The 17,490-nt window shown below is 42.4% G+C and overlaps 1 protein-coding gene across 1 annotated transcript in view; it reads left to right on the plus strand.

The window, feature by feature from the left end:
- hs2st1b (heparan sulfate 2-O-sulfotransferase 1b) overlaps positions 1-17,490 on the plus strand; it is an 81,226-nt gene that overhangs the window by 16,308 nt on the left and 47,428 nt on the right. The window contains exon 2 of the mRNA XM_034180712.1: positions 13,121-13,356. Within this exon, the coding sequence (XP_034036603.1) occupies positions 13,121-13,356 (236 nt within the window). The remainder of the gene's footprint in view (positions 1-13,120; positions 13,357-17,490) is intronic.

Below are 17,490 nucleotides of genomic sequence, written 5' to 3' on the forward strand. Positions count from 1 at the left end.
TCGTCCGCCGTGCTAAGCTGCAGCTCACGAATGTTTGAAGCATGCCAGACCCTCCCCTCAGGGAGACGCCGCAGTACGGAAGCCGCTGCCTGACAAACAGTACACGCAGCGAGTAAGCAAGAAAATGTTTAAAAAATGCTTTTTAAAAATCAATTCTTGGACATTTTGGATCTATTCAGAATCTTAATAAATAAGAATCGCGATTCGGACATGAATTGATTTTTTTTTTTTTTCCTACACCCCTATATGTAAGTATTGACAGCCTTTGCCATGAAGCTCAAAATTGAGCTCAGGTGCATCCTGTTTCCACTGATCATCCTTGAGATGTTTCTACAGCTTAATTGGAGTCTACCTGCGATAAATTTAGTTGATTGGACATCATTTGGAAAGACACACACCTGTCTACATATAAGGTCCCACAGTCGACAGTGCATATCAGAGCACAAACCAAGCATAAGTCAAAGGAATTGTCTGTAGACGTTCGAGACAGGGTTGTCTCTAGGCACTTAGGATAACAAGTAACAGGTAGCATTTGAAATCTCTATGGCTTAAAAAAAAAAAACACTTTTGCTATACTTTGCTGAATCATAACTTGGTACAAATGTATCTAGCTAATTTGAGGGCTCAAACAGTATTCCATGGGGATTTTTTCTTTTGGTCCATGAAAGGGGGGCAGGATTGTTGTCCCCCCCCACAGTCAGTTTGCATTTGCAATCCATGCATTGATAGTTTTCACCTGACAGTTGTGATTTTCACATGGAGTACCAATCATCAACAACAAATGCACTTGCTGTCATCTGTGTGCCCATGGGGTATGTTCATAAAACAATGAAGAGTGTTCAGGTGCAGTACTGGCACATTTTGCTTGGTGTCACAACAGCGGACTCTGTATGGATCTGCATTTTGTTGGCACAAGTTATTCACTGGATGCCCTTCCCCATGCAACTACATGCAGAATGGCATACAGATGGCTTTGAACTATGGCCCTTGTAGTAGGGAACCAGCTGCACTAACTGCTAGCTGCACCATGCTGCCCTTTGTTTTGTTTTTGTTTTTTTCTCTCTCTCTCACTCTCTCTCATTTACAAACTAGAATCTACCTCTCACCCCCTGGGGAGCGTGATATGCGTGTTCCTCAAGCTTGGGTCTTCTACCAGAGGCCCGCGGGTCTGAGAGTTCGACGCAGTATCTTAGCTGTTTCTCGGTTTGCTCTCTTCTGGACAGAGAGCTGTAATGTTGTGCCTGGAATCTGCTGGAGCCACTCCACCAATTTGGGAGTTACAGCTTCGAGTGCTCCTGTTACCATTGGGACCACTTTGGACTTTACTTTCCACATCTGCTCTAGTTGCTCCTTCAGCCCTTGGTACATCTCTGTTTTTCATGTTCCTTATGTTGCTGTCAGCTGGGGTTGCCACAACTGGGATTTTCCTTCCCTTGACAACCTCCGCTATAATCTGGTTGATTGGCCAGCAGCTGCTTGTCTGTTTGAAGTCCCACGTGACCATAGGCCTCTACTGGTGGTTGGCTCTCACTGCGGTATTGTATCACTTCCTGTTCCGGAGCACAGCGGTGTTTTGCTGTATCTGTTAACTGTTTAATCTGCGCAGTTAGATTGATCTTTGTGACATAAAGACATAAAGACATGGATGACCTCTAATTTCCTGCTTTTAAACTCAGATAAAACTGAAGTTATTGTACTTGGCCCCACAAATCTTAGATACATGGTGTCTAACCAGATCCTTACTCTGAATGGCATTACCCTGACCTCTAGTAATACTGTGAGAAATCTTGGAGTCATTTTTGATCAGGATATGTCATTCAAAGCGCATATTAAACAAATATGTAGGACTGCTTTTTTGCATTTATGCAATATCTCTAAAATTAGAAAGGTCTTGTCTCGGAGTGATGCTGAAAAACTAATTCATGCATTTATTTCCTCTAGGCTGGACTATTGTAATTCATTATTATCAGGTTGTCCTAAAAGTTCCCTAAAAAGCCTTCAGTTAATTCAAAATGCTGCAGCTAGAGTACTAACGGGGACTAGAAGGAGAGAGCATATCTCACCCATATTGGCCTCTCTTCATTGGCTTCCTGTTAATTCTAGAATAGAATTTAAAATTCTTCTTCTTACTTATAAGGTTTTGAATAATCAGGTCCCATCTTATCTTAGGGACCTCGTAGTACCATATCACCCTAATAGAGCGCTTCGCTCTCAGACTGCAGGCTTACTTGTAGTTCCTAGGGTTTGTAAGAGTAGAATGGGAGGCAGAGCCTTCAGCTTTCAGGCTCCTCTCCTGTGGAACCAGCTCCCAATTCAGATCAGGGAGACAGACACCCTCTCTACTTTTAAGATTAGGCTTAAAACTTTCCTTTTTGCTAAAGCTTATAGTTAGGGCTGGATCAGGTGACCCTGAACCATCCCTTAGTTATGCTGCTATAGACGTAGACTGATGGGGGGTTCCCATGATGCACTGTTTCTTTCTCTTTTTGCTCTGTATGCACCACTCTGCATTTAATCATTAGTGATCGATCTCTGCTCCCCTCCACAGCATGTCTTTTTCCTGGTTCTCTCCCTCAGCCCCAACCAGTCCCAGCAGAAGACTGCCCCTCCCTGAGCCTGGTTCTGCTGGAGGTTTCTTCCTGTTAAAAGGGAGTTTTTCCTTCCCACTGTAGCCAAGTGCTTGCTCATAGGGGGTCGTTTTGACCGTTGGTGTTTTACATAATTATTGTATGGCCTTGCCTTATAATATAAAGCGCCTTGGGGCAACTGTTTGTTGTGATTTGGCGCTATATAAAAAAAAAATTGATTGAATTGAATTGATAGCCCTGTCATTCTCAACCACCTTTGGTGATTTGGAGACTTCTAATCTGTATGTGGCACAGATGTTCCTGTACACAATTCCTGACACTTGGTTGTGGCTCTCAGTGTATGCTGTCCCTTCTTGCATCTTGCATCCTGCTGCTTTGTGCTGGGTTGTCTTTGGGGCTCATTTGCACAGCCTGCAACTTGGGTCCTGTCATGGTAGACTTCTGCCTCTATGGATCTGGTGCTTAGAGCTTGTTCTTGTGCTGCCATGATTGGAACCTCTGTGCTGTCCTTGAGGTCGGTCGGCCTGTTCTAATGACTGGTATGTCTTGTTGATGTAGCCACTTTATCTAATGTATCGATGGGACATACCATGGAGGGGCGTGGTCTTCCATGATGTTGCCTCCTTCTGTACCTTATCACTGTCTTCCTTCATCTACCTGAGGCATTCTTGTAGCAGCTGATCTTGGGCCATCTTTCTGATGTATTCATGGATACGCCTTGTCTCATTCTGTATTGTGGCTTTGACACTCACTAATCCTCACCCTCCCTCCTTCTGTTGCTAATAGACCCTCAGGGTACTTGACTTTGGGTGGAAACATCTGTGCATTGTGAGGAGTTTTCGTATCTTGACATCAGTGGCATCTATTTCCTCCTGTAGCCAACTTATTATCACAGCTGAGTATTTGATGACTGGTAGGGTATATGTATCGATGGCTCAGATCTTATTCCTACCATTGAGCTGGCTTTTCAGCACCTTACCCTTCTGTAGGCATTTGGCTGTGGCTGACATTCTTGCTTCTTCATCATGTTCCCATTGGATTGTGGGATTCCCATGTACTTGTAGCTGTCCAGTATGTCCCCTATCCTGTCTTCTGGCAACTCCACCCCCTCAGTCTGGATCACGTTCCCTCTCTTTGCCACCATTCGACCACACTTATCCAGTCCGAATGACATCCCAATATTCTCATTGTAGACCTTGGTGAGGTGGATCAGTGTATCAATGTCTCGCTCACCCTCACTTGATGTTGTATGCCAAGAATGAGCGGACATTGTTTGCCTTGTATAGTGCCAAGCACTCCATTATCCATGTGTGAGGTACTGAGTCATAGGGCTTCCTGTAGTCAATCCAGGCTGTGCTCAGGTTGGCCTGCTTTGTCTTCGAGTCCTGGTGTACTGCTCAGTCATCCAGTAGCTGGTACTTTGACCCTCTGCTATTGCTTCCAGTGCCCTTCTGAGCTGTCCTCATATGTTAACTCATGCCTATTCACCTTGGTTGCTATGATGCCTGACAGTACTGGGCTCGACAATAGCACTGGTCCGATGGCCCGGCGGCCTTTTTTTACATGTTCCGGGCCACCACGAGCCAGTGAAGTTCATATTTCACTGGTCCGTATGGGCCAGTAAGAATTAAAATCGCTTTGGGCAGATTTATTAGTCTAATGCCGCGTTCACACCGGGCGCGATCAGATGCTACAAATTTGCGGGGGTCGCGTGGCAACGGACGCGCCTCCTTCACCCGGTGTGTCGCTCTGCTTTTGCTGCGAAAATTCGCCCCGGTGCGTCATCAAATAGGAGGAGCTTCCATTCAGCTCGCCAGCTCCGGTTGTCAGTCAAGTTAACATGACGAACCTTGATCACACGGAGCGAGTTGTTGTGGAAAGCTGACAAACGTCATGAGACGTTCCCAATTCAGGCAGTATCATTATTTGCTGCAGGAGCTGCGTCTGGATGATGGCTGCTTTCAGCGGTCCTTCTGCCTCTGCAGGACCCAACTTGAGGACCAATTGTCCCGTTCACGCGCGCACATGTAAACAATTAAAAAAAAAAGAAAAAAAAAGAAAAAGAAACTCCGCTCCCGCTGCTGTGGGGCTGCTGCTCCTCCAAAAACTCTTGTCATAGTTGTGAAATAAAGGACAAAAGAGACATACGTCCTGCTCACAGGCTGCTACCAGAGACAGGACATGTTGCACCACTTCGCAATGTTGGGAACATTGCCGAAGTGCAGACAAACTTCGTCTGCAGGCGCATCTTCTGATGTGGCGCAAATTTCGCTTCAACATCAACGCGTCATTTTCGCTTAAGCAAGATCGAGCGCAGTGAATATTATGAATTTCTTGAAACTTCCTGCCCCTGGGCAGAAACCAGGAAAGCAAAGGAAAGAACAGCTATCACCCTCAAAACAAGCACAGAAGAGGAAGGCTGCTGATGCTGAATATGAGAAGAAAAGGGTGAGGAAAACTTGGCAAACTTCCTGGAAGAAAAGACGGCCATAGCTGGAGCGTGATGAGGAGAGTGAGGTTGTCTTCTGTGGAACTTGTAGGGCCATGCCAGAATATGCTAACAAGTAAGTATAAATATACCATGTCCTGGTAGACAATGTGGTATGATTTCATACGCCAGTTTAAAAGTCTAATCAGTATGCCCTTGTGGAAACCCCACGGTGACAACATTAGCAAGGGAACTTGGTTTATGAAATTTAACATATTAATTTTGTAAATGATCAAGAAATAAATTTATTTTTGTATTAATGTCTGAGTGTTGAAAAAATTCCTATCAGTTACCTACCGACATTTTTTTCAAAGTTTACTCACTTTAAGGTTTTATCATGTAGTATAAGAATTTTGTGTTTGTTTTCAAGTGTTTTTACATTAAGGAAACCCAATTCTAATGTCTGAGTGTTGATTTAAAAAATTCTTATCAGTTACCCCCCGGTTCGGCACAGGCGTGAAAGTATGGGCCAGTGATATTTTCATCCGGGCCAGTAACTTTCAGATTCTACTGGCCCTGTGGGCCAGTGCATAAATTGCCTTATTGTCAAGCCCTGCAGTAGCTTCCATATTGTGGAGAGGCAGGTAGTTGGTTGGTAGTTTGAGGGTGTCATACCCTTGTGGGGGTCCTTCATGATCAGGATTGTCTTGCCTTGAGTTGGCCAGTGTGGGTGAGTATCTGCTGTTGGTAGCACACCCATTTCTGTTGCCAGGCACACATGGAGTGCTGTTAGCTTCTTCAGCCAGTAGGTGTGGATCATATCAGGCCAGGGTGCTATCTAGGACTTCATCCTTGAAACTCATTGTCGAATCTCTGCCTTTGTGATGTTGTTAGGTTCTTGTTCTGGAAGGTGGCTGTGGTTTGCTTTTAGGTCCACCAGCCACTTGGCATTGTTGTGTGAGGCCTCTTTCTCCCAGATGTTTTTTCCAGTCTGTTCTTGTATTGCTGTTTTCCCCTTTCAGCTGGGAGTACACCCTGGATGGGTCATTGGAGGACAGGCCATTTATTTTCTTTGCCTTCTCTGGTGTATCTCTGCTGTGAGTAGCCAGAGCTGTGAGCCTTTGCTTGGCAGTTTCCTGGCCCTCAGTTATGGACATGTTGCTGTACTTCCTATCCATCCAGGACCTGTATCTCATGATGCACTTCTGTACCTCCTACCTTTGGGGGTTTTTATTGATCTCATACCAAGTGTGTCAAGGATTGCTTTGGCAGTGGTGAATATGAGCTCATTGGTTTCTGTAATGCTGGTAGTGGGGATGGTGAGTAGAGCTGCTTTAATGTCTGCAGGCATCTCTTCTGAAGGGACTTAGTCAGTGAGCCAGGTGAGTCTTACTCTTGGTCATGTTACCATCTGCTTTTGTCTGGCTACAATCTTCATCTTCAGCTCAGTAGATGCATCTGTCATAGGAGGTATGTGGGTATCATCCGCTTCATTAACACTCCTCTCTCCTACCAGGCTCTGCACCTTGCATTCACACTGCTCAGTACCGTGGTGCTGTAGCCTCTGGATCTCCAGTTTCGATAGTAACTTACTTCTGTTGATGTTAGAACACTAGGCTACCAGGTGCTTCTTGGTCAGTGTTAAGGTTTGACTTCTGTTCTTCCATAGTTCCCACATGCATTGCATGTAACCTCTCTCATGGGTCATTCCATATGAAATCATCCAAAATAAGGGGAAGTCCCAGTTTTAAACTTTTAGAATTGCTTGGTTTTGATCTATTTTATATCTCATGTTAAGAGAAGAAGAATGGTCTTGGTGGCAGCTCAATATCTTGTTTCGTTTAGATTCTATGGGGGTTTGAAAAAGGGGTGTGTGTCCGTGTTAACCCTCTGTGTTCCATTTGTGACCATGTTTACTTTTGCTTGCCTCTACTGGTGGTTGGCTCTCACTGCGGTATTGTATCACTTCCTGTTCCGGAGCACAGCGGTGTTTTTCTGTATCTGTTAGCTGTTTAATCTGCGCAGTTAGATTGATCTAGTTATCTAGATTACGATTTGTTTCCCAGTGTAATCTTTACGTGCCTTAACTAAAGCACTCCTTCTGCTGAATCACCTCTAAATTATTTACACATTATTCACTTTGCGTGTTTTTAGGAATCCGCTAGGTTAGCGTAGCAGCTAGCTCTTAGCCGATTTAGCATGGCGGCTTCTCCTGTCTCTCCCGCACTTTTCTTATTTCTCTTCTTATTCGTAGCTTTGGAGGACAGGCTGGGCGAATTGGAGACTCGGCTCCGCACCGTGGAAAATTCTACAGCTAGCCAGGCCCCTGTAGTCGGTGCGGACCAAGGTAGCTTTGCCGCCGTTAGTTCCCCCTTGGCAGATCCCGAGCAGCCGGGAAAGCAGGCCGACTGGGTGACTGTGAGGAGGAAGCGTAGCCCTAAACAGAAGCCCCGTGTACACCGCCAACCTGTTCACATCTCTAACCGTTTTTCCCCACTCGACGACACACCCGCCGAGGATCAAACTCTGGTTATTGGCGACTCTGTTTTGAGAAATGTGAAGTTAGCGACACCAGCAACCATAGTCAATTGTCTTCCGGGGGCCAGAGCAGGCGACATTGAAGGAAATTTGAAACTGCTGGCTAAGGCTAAGCGTAAATTTGGTAAGATTGTAATTCACGTCGGCAGTAATGACACCCGGTTACGCCAATCAGAGGTCACTAAAATTAACATTAAATCGGTGTGTAACTTTGCAAAAACAATGTCGGACTCTGTAGTTTTCTCTGGGCCCCTCCCCAATCGGACCGGGAGTGACATGTTTAGCCGCATGTTCTCCTTGAATTGCTGGCTGTCTGAGTGGTGTCCAAAAAATGAGGTGGGCTTCATAGATAATTGGCAAAGCTTCTGGGGAAAACCTGGTCTTGTTAGGAGAGACGGCATCCATCCCACTTTGGATGGAGCAGCTTTAAAATAAAGCGCCTTGGGGCAACTGTTTGTTGTGATTTGGCGCTATATAAAAAAATTGATTGATTGATTGATAACCAGCAAAAATCTATTTAAGCATAAAAATTCAAAAAGAAAAAATAATATAGCACCTTCAACTGCACCACAGACTAAAAGTTAAATGTGGTCTATTAAACATTAGGTCTCTCTCTTCTAAGTCCCTGTTGGTAAATGATATAATAATTGATCAACATATTGATTTATTCTGCCTAACAGAAACCTGGTTACAGCAGGATGAATATGTTAGTTTAAATGAGTCAACACCCCCGAGTCACACTAACTGTCAGAATGCTCGTAGCACGGGCCGGGGCGGAGGATTAGCAGCAATCTTCCATTCCAGCTAATTGATTAATCAAAAACCCAGACAGAGCTTTAATTAATTTGAAAGCTTGTCTCTTAGTCTTGTCCATCCAAATTGGAAGTCCCAAAAACCAGTTTTATTTGTTATTATCTATCGTCCACCTGGTCGTTACTGTGAGTTTCTCTGTGAATTTTCAGACCTTTTGTCTGACTTAGTGCTTAGCTCAGATAAGATAATTATAGTGGGCGATTTTAACATCCACACAGATGCTGAGAATGACAGCCTCAACACTGCATTTAATCTATTATTAGACTCTATTGGCTTTGCTCAAAATGTAAATGAGTCCACCCACCACTTTAATCATATCTTAGATCTTGTTCTGACTTATGGTATGGAAATAGAAGACTTAACAGTATTCCCTGAAAACTCCCTTCTGTCTGATCATTTCTTCATAACATTTACATTTACTCTGATGGACTACCCAGCAGTGGGGAATAAGTTTCATTACACTAGAAGTCTTTCAGAAAGCGCTGTAACTAGGTTTAAGGATATGATTCCTTCTTTATGTTCTCTAATGCCATATACCAACACAGTGCAGAGTAGCTACCTAAACTCTGTAAGGGAGATAGAGTATCTCGTCAATAGTTTTACATCCTCATTGAAGACAACTTTGGATGCTGTAGCTCCTCTGAAAAAGAGAGCTTTAAATCAGAAGTGTCTGACTCCATGGTATAACTCACAAACTCGTAGCTTAAAGCAGATAACCCGTAAGTTGGAGGGGAAATGGCGTCTCACTAATTTAGAAGATCTTCACTTAGCCTGGAAAAAGAGTCTGTTGCTCTATAAAAAAGCCCTCCGTAAAGCTAGGACATCTTTCTACTCATCACTAATTGAAGAAAATAAGAACAACCCCAGGTTTCTTTTCAGCACTGTGGCCAGGCTGACAAAGAGTCAGAGCTCTATTGAGCTGAGTATTCCATTAACTTTAACTAGTAATGACTTCATGACTTTCTTTGCTAACAAAATTTTAACTATTAGAGAAAAAATTACTCATAACCATCCCAAAGACATATCGTTATCTTTGGCTGCTTTCAGTGATGCCGGTATTTGGTTAGACTCTTTCTCTCCGATTGTTCTGTCTGAGTTATTTTCATTAGTTACTTCATCCAAACCATCAACATGTTTATTAGACCCCATTCCTACCAGGCTGCTCAAGGAAGCCCTACCATTATTTAATGCTTCGATCTTAAATATGATCAATCTATCTTTGTTAGTTGGCTATGTACCACAGGCTTTTAAGGTGGCAGTAATTAAACCATTACTTAAAAAGCCATCACTTGACCCAGCTATCTTAGCTAATTATAGGCCAATCTCCAACCTTCCTTTTCTCTCAAAAATTCTTGAAAGGGTAGTTGTAAAACAGCTAACTGATCATCTGCAGAGGAATGGTCTATTTGAAGAGTTTCAGTCAGGTTTTAGAATTCATGATGGTACAGAAACAGCATTAGTGAAGGTTACAAATGATCTTCTTATGGCCTCGGACAGTGGACTCATCTCTGTGCTTGTTCTGTTAGACCTCAGTGCTGCTTTTGATACTGTTGACCATAAAATTTTATTACAGAGATTAGAGCATGCCATAGGTATTAAAGGCACTGCGCTGCGGTGGTTTGAATCATATTTGTCTAATAGATTACAATTTGTTTATGTAAATGGGGAATCTTCTTCACAGACTAAAGTTAATTATGGAGTTCCACAAGGTTCTGTGCTAGGACCAATTTTATTCACTTTATACATGCTTCCCTTAGGCAGTATTATTAGACGGTATTGCTTAAATTTTCATTGTTACGCAGATTATACCCAGCTTTATCTATCCATGAAGCCAGAGGACACACACCAATTAGCTAAACTGCAGGATTGTCTTACAGACATAAAGACATGGATGACCTCTAATTTCCTGCTTTTAAACTCAGATAAAACTGAAGTTATTGTACTTGGCCCCACAAATCTTAGAAACATGGTGTCTAACCAGATCCTTACTCTGAATGGCATTACCCTGACCTCTAGTAATACTGTGAGAAATCTTGGAGTCATTTTTGATCAGGATATGTCATTCAAAGCGCATATTAAACAAATATGTAGGACTGCTTTTTTGCATTTACGCAATATCTCTAAAATCAGAAAGGTCTTGTCTCAGAGTGATGCTGAAAAACTAATTCATGCATTTATTTCCTCTAGGCTGGACTATTGTAATTCATTATTATCAGGTTGTCCTAAAAGTTCCCTAAAAAGCCTTCAGTTAATTCAAAATGCTGCAGCTAGAGTACTGACGGGGACTAGAAGGAGAGAGCATATCTCACCCATATTGGCCTCTCTTCATTGGCTTCCTGTTAATTCTAGAATAGAATTTAAAATTCTTCTTCTTACTTATAAGGTTTTGAATAATCAGGTCCCATCTTATCTTAGGGACCTCGTAGTACCATATCACCCCAATAGAGTGCTTCGCTCTCAGACTGCAGGCTTACTTGTAGTTCCTAGGGTTTGTAAGAGTAGAATGGGAGGCAGAGCCTTCAGCTTTCAGGCTCCTCTCCTGTGGAACCAGCTCCCAATTCAGATCAGGGAGACAGACACCCTCTCTACTTTTAAGATTAGGCTTAAAACTTTCCTTTTTGCTAAAGCTTATAGTTAGGGCTGGATCAGGTGACCCTGAACCATCCCTTAGTTATGCTGCTATAGACGTAGACTGCTGGGGGGTTCCCATGATGCACTGTTTCTTTCTCTTTTTGCTCTGTATGCACCACTCTGCATTTAATCATTAGTGATCGATCTCTGCTCCCCTCTACAGCATGTCTTTTTCCTGGTTCTCTCCCTCAGCCCCAACCAGTCCCAGCAGAAGACTGCCCCTCCCTGAGCCTGGTTCTGCTGGAGGTTTCTTCCTGTTAAAAGGGAGTTTTTCCTTCCCACTGTAGCCAAGTGCTTGCTCACAGGGGGTCGTTTTGACCGTTGGGGTTTTACATAATTATTGTATGGCCTTGCCTTACAATATAAAGCGCCTTGGGGCAACTGTTTGTTGTGATTTGGCGCTATATAAAAAAAAATTGATTGATTGATTGATGTTTACTTGGCCATAAATCAAAAATTGGTGTTTTTAAGAGTGATCCCTGTCCCAAGCAAACCTATGCAAGGTGAGTCTGAAGTCAACATTAAGGAAAAAATTCCATTCATATGATTAATAGCCTTTGCATGAACTTAAGTTAGTCCATGCATGGGCATAGCTTATGTACAGCTAGCTACACATTAGTTACTGTGCTTTGTTTGTTCAGTGATACAGACATTGTTTATAATGTAGCAATGTATGTGTATACATGCTGGATGGATTTCAGAATGGCTATGTATAGGCTGTCATATATTTCCTGTACATTTATGAACATTTTCATGTGCATTTTGATTAAGCTGAAAACAAGATTACCAATAAAGAGGGCACTTGTTTTCCCATCAGGCCTTTGTTAGATGTTGGTACCAGGTTTAATTTGAAGTTCCAATGAAGACCTTTCATTTGAGACCAACAAAACAAAAATCAAAAGATGCCCACATGCACAAAAGGGGGCGCCAAAGGAACATGTTTGGTAAAAAATAGCTGGACAAGGGTTAATTTTGGGCAAAATCTGAGGACATTATGGTGTTGTTCTTGGCATCCCAAGGAAGCCTAACATTAGTACTACCAACATGCCAAACAGAATTTTTTTACATGACAAGGCAAATATGGTTAAATGCACATCAAAGTCAGCACACTTTTGGAACATTTTTTTCAAATTCCATTATTTGGTAATTAATGGTGTGGCCCCCAGGGGGTTAATTTCTTCAACTGTACATTTTACGTAAACTTTGACAGAATAAACAAATTCTGAAAATATCAAGTTAATATCTTTTCTAGTTTTTGATTTATGGCCAAGTAAACATGGTCACAAACACAGAGGGTTAACACGGACATGCCCCCTTTTTAAAACCTCCATAGAATCTAAATGAAACAAGATATTGAGCTGCCGCCAAGTCTATTCTTCTCTCAACAGTGGCTACAAAATATATCAAAACCAGGCAATTCTAAAACCATGAAACTGGGACCTTTGGTGATTTCATATGGAATGACCCTCATTGAGTCCGCTGTCATAGTAGTATTCCATCAGTTCCATGTTGTCGGTCCTTGTCCATGTACACCTTATTCCAGCCACCCATTTCCCATCAGTGTGTCCTGGTTCCTCTACAACTGATGTGGACCTTGTCCCAGCATCTAGGTGCTTGGACTCAAGGCTGAGCCTTGGGACTCGCATTTTCAATAGCTGGTGTGTCCCAGAACTCAGTGGACAAACATTGTAATGCAAACCCTGTGTGTATGTACATACCACAGAACCAATTGTTACGTTAATTTTTGCAGTTGTAGTTGTTTGCATTGTAATATTAAATAAAATTATTCTGATTCTGACAGCGTAGAAAATCTGCTGTCGTATCTCATTAACCATGTACAGACTGATAGACTGATGGGTAGGTTGTAGTGGTTAGAGAAGGTTGTCACCAGTGACAGTTCATCATTGGTACTGCTACTTGTGTGTTGAAGACAGTGAACCTGAATTTGCTCAGTTTTGGGTATGATTCAAAATGCTACACCTGAGTATTACGTGCTGCCCATTCTGTTGAAATGTTCTCAGTGATGGTTATGAGAAGTGTTGAATGTTCTTGTTGTTGTCCAGTCTAATAGTTTCCATTGGTTAACAATTCAGTCAGTTATGATAATGTTATCTGCCAACAGAGCGTACCATTGCCATACATGAGGTGGCTGAAGTGGATCAGCATCACACTGACATTAGACGGGAGTTACCAGCACTATCTCCAGATGATGAAATGGTCATCATCTACAACAGAGTGCCCAAAACAGCCAGCACGTCCTTCACGAACATCGCCTATGACTTGTGTGCACAGAATAATTTCCATGTCCTTCACATTAATACGACCAAAAACAACCCTGTCATGTCTCTACAGGACCAGGTAATAATAAATGTATCAAACTTAGTAAAGTTGCTTTATGTTATATTTGTGTGTACTTACCATATTGTCTGGACTATTTGTTGCACATATGCCCAGATATATGGTAAGTACATGTGCACGTTTAGCTCTGAACAGATGTTTTGGCTTGTTCAGTGCTAAATGTACATGTGTACATACCTTTCTACATGTCATTAAACATTTTAAAACTCCTGTACATTTTTTAAACATAGTTCGACTAGCTGTCCTTGGCATTGCTGTTCCAGCAGTCCCACAAAGTGCAAACAAGTGGAGTGCTGAAGAGTATGAAGGTTATTCCCTCTCTTTATTCAAGAGCGTGGTCCTTCAGTTTGCAAGCATGATTTATTAATTTGACTTTTTAATGTATTTCAGTTTACAGATCAGTTACTACAGGAAATCTTGATTGCAAACCCTATGACCGCAAGTTTACAAAACAGTAGTGAGATCAGCTATGTTGTATGGTTTAGAGACAGTGGCACTAACAAAAAGACAGGAGGCAGAGCTGGAGGTGGCAGAGCTGAAGATGTTGAGATTCTCTTTGGGAGTGACAAGAATGGACAAGATTAGGAATGAACATATCAGTGGGACAGCTCAGGTGGGACGGTTTGGAGACAAAGTCAGAGAGGTGAGATTGAGATGGTTTGGACATGTGCAGAGGAGGGACCCAGGGTATATAGGGAGAAGGATGCTGAGGATGGAGCCACCAGGCAGGAGGAGAAGAGGGAGACCAAAGAGGAGGTTCATGGATGTGCTGAGAGAGGACATGCAGGTGGTTGGTGTGACAGAGGAAGATACAGAGGACAGGGTGAGATGGAAATGATTGATCTGCTGTGGCGACCCCTAACGGGAACAGCCGAAAGACAAAGAAGAAGAAGAAGGTGGGGGTCCCAACAGCCACTGAGGTGAGGAGGAGAGCTGCAAGCAGCTGTCGCTTCTGTTGTCAAGCGCTCGTCCCGCTGGGTGTGTCCTGCTCCGGGGACACTGTCAGGTGAGGAGTTTGACTGTGACGGTCCACCTGTCAAACTCACAGTTGACATAAACCTCCCCCCTCTGGTAAACAGCTCAGTAATCTTAAAAGAAACATTGTAGAAAAACAAACACTAGTTTCTAACCTCAGGAAGGTAGACAACAAGTTACAAGCTTACTTTTATCCATGTAAGCCGTCCGCTGAGCTGGGAAAAATAATATTGATCTGAACGAGCAGGCGGTGGAGGAATGGAAGGTTAGGGACCGTTGAAGAAGTGCAAAAACAAGAGACCAGAAAAATATTCAATAAATTCAGGTGTGGTGTCACCACATTCACTGCAGACATTAGTGGTCTCCTGGTAGTTATACTACAGCACTCAGTTTGGAAAAATATTACTGTGAAAAACTTTGGAGAATTTTGTATTGATTAAATTTTCAGTAGCATCATTGTTAAAAGGTGTAGTCACACAAAATCTACAGCACACATCAGTGGGGTCTGAGCTGGTTATACTACAGCACGCAGTTTAGAAAAATGTGCAAAAATTGAATGTTAGTGATTTTGTGTAATTAAAATAAGTCATAAAATGAGCAATAAAATTCACTAATTCACGAAAATTCAATTTTTGCACATTTTTTCCAAACTTAGTGCTGTAGTGTAACCAGAAGGAGACCACTGATGTGTGCAGTGAATTTGGTGACACCACACCTGAATTTATTGAATATTCTTTCTGGTGTCTTGTTTTTGTACTTTGTACGTAGATGGTCCCTACATTTCCGTGTCTTCACAGCCTGCTCGTTCAGATTGTTATTTTTGCAGCTCACAGTACAACTTATATGGATAAAAATGAGGTTGTAGCTCATTGTCTACCTTCCTGAGGTTAGAAACTAGTGTTGTTTGTTTTTCTACAATGTTTCTCTTAAGATTATTGAGCTGTTTACCGGATGGGGGTTTCTGTTCTCTCTGACTTTGACAGGTGGACCGTCTCAGTCAAACTCCACACCTGATCACACTGTCCCTGGAGCAGGACACACTCAATGGGGCCGGGTGCTTGACAACAGAAGTGACAGCTGCTCGGATTGCCTCTGCACCTCAATGGCTGTGGTGACCCCAACCCCCACCAATTCATATTTCACACGCAGTGGCAGAAATCCCACACACCAGCTCCACCCGCGGAAATCCTCTTCAACTTATATTCAATTGAATACACCTCAAAGACAAGATATTTAATGCTCAAACTGATAAACTTTGTTTTGTGCAAATATTTGCTCATTTTGAAATGGATGCTTGCAACACGTTTAAAAAAAAAAAAATAGCTGGGACAGTGGTATGTTTACCACTGTGTTACATCACCTTTCCTTCCAACAACACTCAGTAAGCGTTTGGGAACTAAGTGAGAGAACTTGCAATATATATATATATATATATATATATATATATATATATATATATATATATATACGAGGTCTGTCCGTAAAGTATAGGTCCTTTTTATTTTTTTCAAAAACTATATGGATTTCATTCGCCTGTGAGCACTCCTTGTGGGAGGAGTCGTCCAGCCCCTCGTCGGAATTCCTTTGTCTGAGAAGTTGCTGAGAGACTGGCGCTTTGTTTGATCAAAATTTTTTCTAAACCTCAATCAATCAATCAATTTTTTTATATAGCGCCAAATCACAACAAACAGTTGCCCCAAGGCGCTTTATATTGTAAGGCAAGGCCATACAATAATTATGTAAAACCCCAACGGTCAAAACGACCCCCTGTGAGCAAGCACTTGGCTACAGTGGGAAGGAAAAACTCCCTTTTAACAGGATGAAACCTCCAGCAGAACCAGGCTCAGGGAGGGGCAGTCTTCTGCTGGGACTGGTTGGGGCTGAGGGAGAGAACCAGGAAAAAGACATGCTGTGGAGGGGAGCAGAGATCGATCACTAATGATTAAATGCAGAGTGGTGCATACAGAGCAAAAAGAGAAAGAAACAGTGCATCATGGGAACCCCCCATCAGTCTACGTCTATAGCAGCATAACTAAGGGATGGTTCAGGGTCACCTGATCCAGCCCTAACTATAAGCTTTAGCAAAAAGGAAAGTTTTAAGCCTAATCTTAAAAGTAGAGAGGGTGTCTGTCTCCCTGATCTGAATTGGGAGCTGGTTCCACAGGAGAGGAGCCTGAAAGCTGAAGGCTCTGCCTCCCATTCTACTCTTACAAACCCTAGGAACTACAAGTAAGCCTGCAGTCTGAGAGCGAAGCGCTCTATTGGGGTGATATGGTACTACGAGCTCCCTAAGATAAGATGGGACCTGATTATTCAAAACCTTGTAAGTAAGAAGAAGAATTTTAAATTCTATTCTAGAATTAACAGGAAGCCAATGAAGAGAGGCCAATATGGGTGAGATATGCTCTCTCCTTCTAGTCCCCGTCAGTGCTCTAGCTGCAGCATTTTGAATTAACTGAAGGCTTTTTAGGGAACTTTTAGGACAACCTGATAATAATGAATTACAATAGTCCAGCCTAGAGGAAATAAATGCATGAATTAGTTTTTCAGCATCACTCTGAGACAAGACCTTTCTGATTTTAGAGATATTGCGTAAATGCAAAAAAGCAGTCCTACATATTTGTTTAATATGCGCTTTGAATGACATATCCTGATCAAAAATGACTCCAAGATTTCTCACAGTATTACTAGAGGTCAGGGTAATGCCATCCAGAGTAAGGATCTGGTTAGACACCATGTTTCTAAGATTTGTGGGGCCAAGTACAATAACTTCAGTTTTATCTGAGTTTAAAAGCAGGAAATTAGAGGTCATCCATCATCCAAGACAATCCTGCAGTTTAGCTAATTGCTGTGTGTCCTCTGGCTTCATGGATAGATAAAGCTGAAAATTTAAGCACTACCGTCTAATAATACTGCCTAAGGGAAGCATGTATAAAGTGAATAAAATTGGTCCTAGCACAGAACCTTGTGGAACTCCATAATTAACTTTAGTCTGTGAAGAAGATTCCCCATTTACATGAACAAATTGTAATCTATTAGACAAATATGATTCAAACCACCGCAGCGCAGTGCCTTTAATACCTATGGCATGCTCTAATCTCTGTAATAAAATTTTATGGTCAACAGTATCAAAAGCAGCACTGAGGTCTAACAGAACAA

Source organism: Thalassophryne amazonica, chromosome 10, assembly GCF_902500255.1.
Source record: "Thalassophryne amazonica chromosome 10, fThaAma1.1, whole genome shotgun sequence".
Taxonomy (NCBI): domain Eukaryota; kingdom Metazoa; phylum Chordata; class Actinopteri; order Batrachoidiformes; family Batrachoididae; genus Thalassophryne; species Thalassophryne amazonica.